This window comes from Chlamydomonas reinhardtii, chromosome 7 (genome assembly GCF_000002595.2).
Source record: "Chlamydomonas reinhardtii strain CC-503 cw92 mt+ chromosome 7, whole genome shotgun sequence".
In the NCBI taxonomy this organism is placed as follows: domain Eukaryota; kingdom Viridiplantae; phylum Chlorophyta; class Chlorophyceae; order Chlamydomonadales; family Chlamydomonadaceae; genus Chlamydomonas; species Chlamydomonas reinhardtii.
Genome location: NC_057010.1, coordinates 2736135 through 2738634, shown reverse-complemented (window position 1 = coordinate 2738634; position 2500 = coordinate 2736135). Strand labels below are relative to the sequence as shown.

General features: G+C 64.8%; 1 protein-coding gene across 1 annotated transcript in view; it reads right to left on the bottom strand.

Moving 5' to 3' along the window:
• The window catches only part of CHLRE_07g331250v5 (uncharacterized protein), a 13055-nt gene that overhangs the window by 6829 nt on the left and 3726 nt on the right, over positions 1-2500 (bottom strand). The window contains exons 6-9 of the mRNA XM_043064193.1: positions 2027-2128; positions 1521-1802; positions 830-960; positions 351-450 (exon numbers count right to left, since the gene is read on the bottom strand). Coding sequence (XP_042922761.1) covers positions 351-450; positions 830-960; positions 1521-1802; positions 2027-2128 — 615 coding nt within the window. The remainder of the gene's footprint in view (positions 1-350; positions 451-829; positions 961-1520; positions 1803-2026; positions 2129-2500) is intronic.

Here is a 2500-nt window from a genome sequence, read left to right as displayed (position 1 = left end):
AGGAGGAGCAAGGGAGGAGGGTTGTTCAGGGTACAGGGGTGTGTGTTGTCAGGTAGCTGGGTGGGGCAGCCGTCCGTGCAAGCATACAAAGCGTCAGTTATTATCGAGGCGGGGGGCGGGGGGTCCATGGACGGGAGTGGGTCAAGGGGAGGAGCAAGAGGAGGTTCAGGAGGATGGGGGGACTGTAAATACCAGCCCAAACTTGCTCGAACCCAACGCAAAAGAGCGAGGGGGCAACAAGGCGCTTGACAACACAACACAGCACAGCCCCCCCAGCCACCCCCCACCCCCACCCAGGGTTTAGTTTGGGCTGGTATCTACAACCCCACCCAGCAGCCCCCCGCCCCCACCGTCGCAAAGGCCTTGTCCCCCGTCAGCTGCCAGGCCGCCAGATAGGCGCCCGCCATCTGGGGATTGTCGTACAACATCTTCTCAAAGTGGGGCACGTGCCTGCGTGTTTGGGGGTGTTGGTGTTGGGGTTACAAGGTTGGAACATTGGGAACAGGATACAAGCAGGGGAACCAGAGGACTGCATGGGGGCGGTGTTGGCTTGAAGGGGGGAAGTCACGCGTGTGCGTGCGTGTGTGGTGGTGCTGGCGGTGGGGAGAGTGTGAAGGGTGGCGTGGGGGCGTGTGGCAGCGTGCTGCGTGTTTCCTTCCCCCGTGCTCTCGCACACACGCTCCCTCTCTCCCCCTTTGCCCCCCTCTCCCCCGCCCCGGCTCTCCTCCTCGCTCTTTTGCATTAGTTTCGATCTAGTTTGGGCTGGTATCTATCTATACAACCGCCCCTTAACTACTTATAAATGCAACCCCCCCGCCCCGCGCCGCACCACAGCTCGTCCACGCTGTATCTGTGGAAGCCGCCGCCCACGACGTCCCACATGCCGCCGCCTGACATGGCGCGCAGGCTGTGAAGCGCCATGCCGAGGAGCCGCGAGGACCCCAGCACGTCGCCCGCCTCCTGCGTGGGTGCGTATGTGTGTGTGTGTGGGGGGGGATTACATTCATGATTAATTAAGAAGTGAAGGCGCAGGCAGGTACAGGAGCATAGTAGACGAGTTGTGGGGGAGGGGTATGTGGGTGTTTGGGTGTGGGTGGGTGGGTGGGTGGGTGGTGGGTGGGGTGGGTGGGGTTTGGGTGGGGTGATTGCGGGGGGATGGAGGCATGGGGGCCTCGCGTTTGGAGTGTGGGGTGGGGAGTTGGAGGGTTGGGGAGCGGGCGAGGCGGGGTGGATCTGCTGTACATCCCGCACTTCGCCACACACACCGCGTCCACGGCATGGTCGCCAGCGCTGCGCCCCCCCCCTCCCCCGCAAACCCCCTTCCCTTCCCTTCCCTTCCCTTCCCTTCCCTTCCCTTCCCTTCCCTTCCCTTCCCTTCCCTTCCCTTCCCTTCCCTTCCCTTCCCTTCCCTTCCCTTCCCTTCCCTTCCCTTCCCTTCCCTTCCCTTCCCTTCCCTTCCCTCCCCTCCCCTTCCCTCCCCTCCCCTCCCCTCCCCTCCCCTTCCCTCCCCTCCCTCTCACCGCCAGCCGCGCCTGCGCCCTCAGCAGCAGCTGCAGCTCACAGGGCCGTGGGAACTTGGGCGCGCCGCCAAAGCCGCCCCACTCGCCGTCATAGCGCCGGCCCAGATCCGCGGCACAGCCCTCCACAGCCGCACCCGCCAGCGCCGCCAGAGAGTCCCGCGCGCTGCTGCTGCTACTGCCGGTGGTGCTGGCGCTAGTGCTGCTACTGCCAGTGGGGGCAGAGGTGGAGGCTGCAGTGGCGGGCTGTAGCGCCTCGGTGAGCTGTAGCAGCGTGCTGGCAGCCTGCGGTGGTGGTGGGTGGGGTTGTCCATCGTAAAGCTACAGCGGGTAATACGGCAGTTGTTAGGGTTTCAACCACGCCTCCCCACCCCCTCCGCTAGTTTGGCTAGGTTTGGTATACTTTGGGCTGGTATTTGGAACCCCCCCCCCTCCCCCCCCTCCCCACCCCTAGCTCCCCACCCCTCCATCCCAGCCCCACCCCAGCCCTACCCCACCCCAGCCCTCACCTTGTCCCTCATCTCTCGCCTGTTGGTGCGCCACAGGGCGGCAATGCGGCGCAGTACGGTGGCGAAGGCCGGCATGGCCAGCTGCTCGCCCAGGTAGCGGTCCTGGGGGGGCAGGGGCAGGGAGGGAGGGGGGGTTACACGCATTAAGTTTACGAAGTGAAGTCGTAGGTACAAAGGTACACAGTAGTCGTCGTTACCGATGTCCGCGGGGGGGGGGCGGTCCATGCATGTTAAATAAGACGAGAGGGCGTCGCCAGGAGCAATGGTACAGGGGGGCGGGGCGAGGGCGGGGCGGGAGGAGGGGATATAGGTGGGTGGGGTGGGGTGGGTGAGGTGAGGTGAGATGAGGTGAGGTGGGCGGGGGAGAGGTGAGGTGGGTGGGTGGGTGGGCGGGCGGCTGAAAAGGGTAGGGGTTGTGTTCACCACCGCTGGCTTTGTGTGCGCGCACCACCAACCCAGAACGTAATACACGCG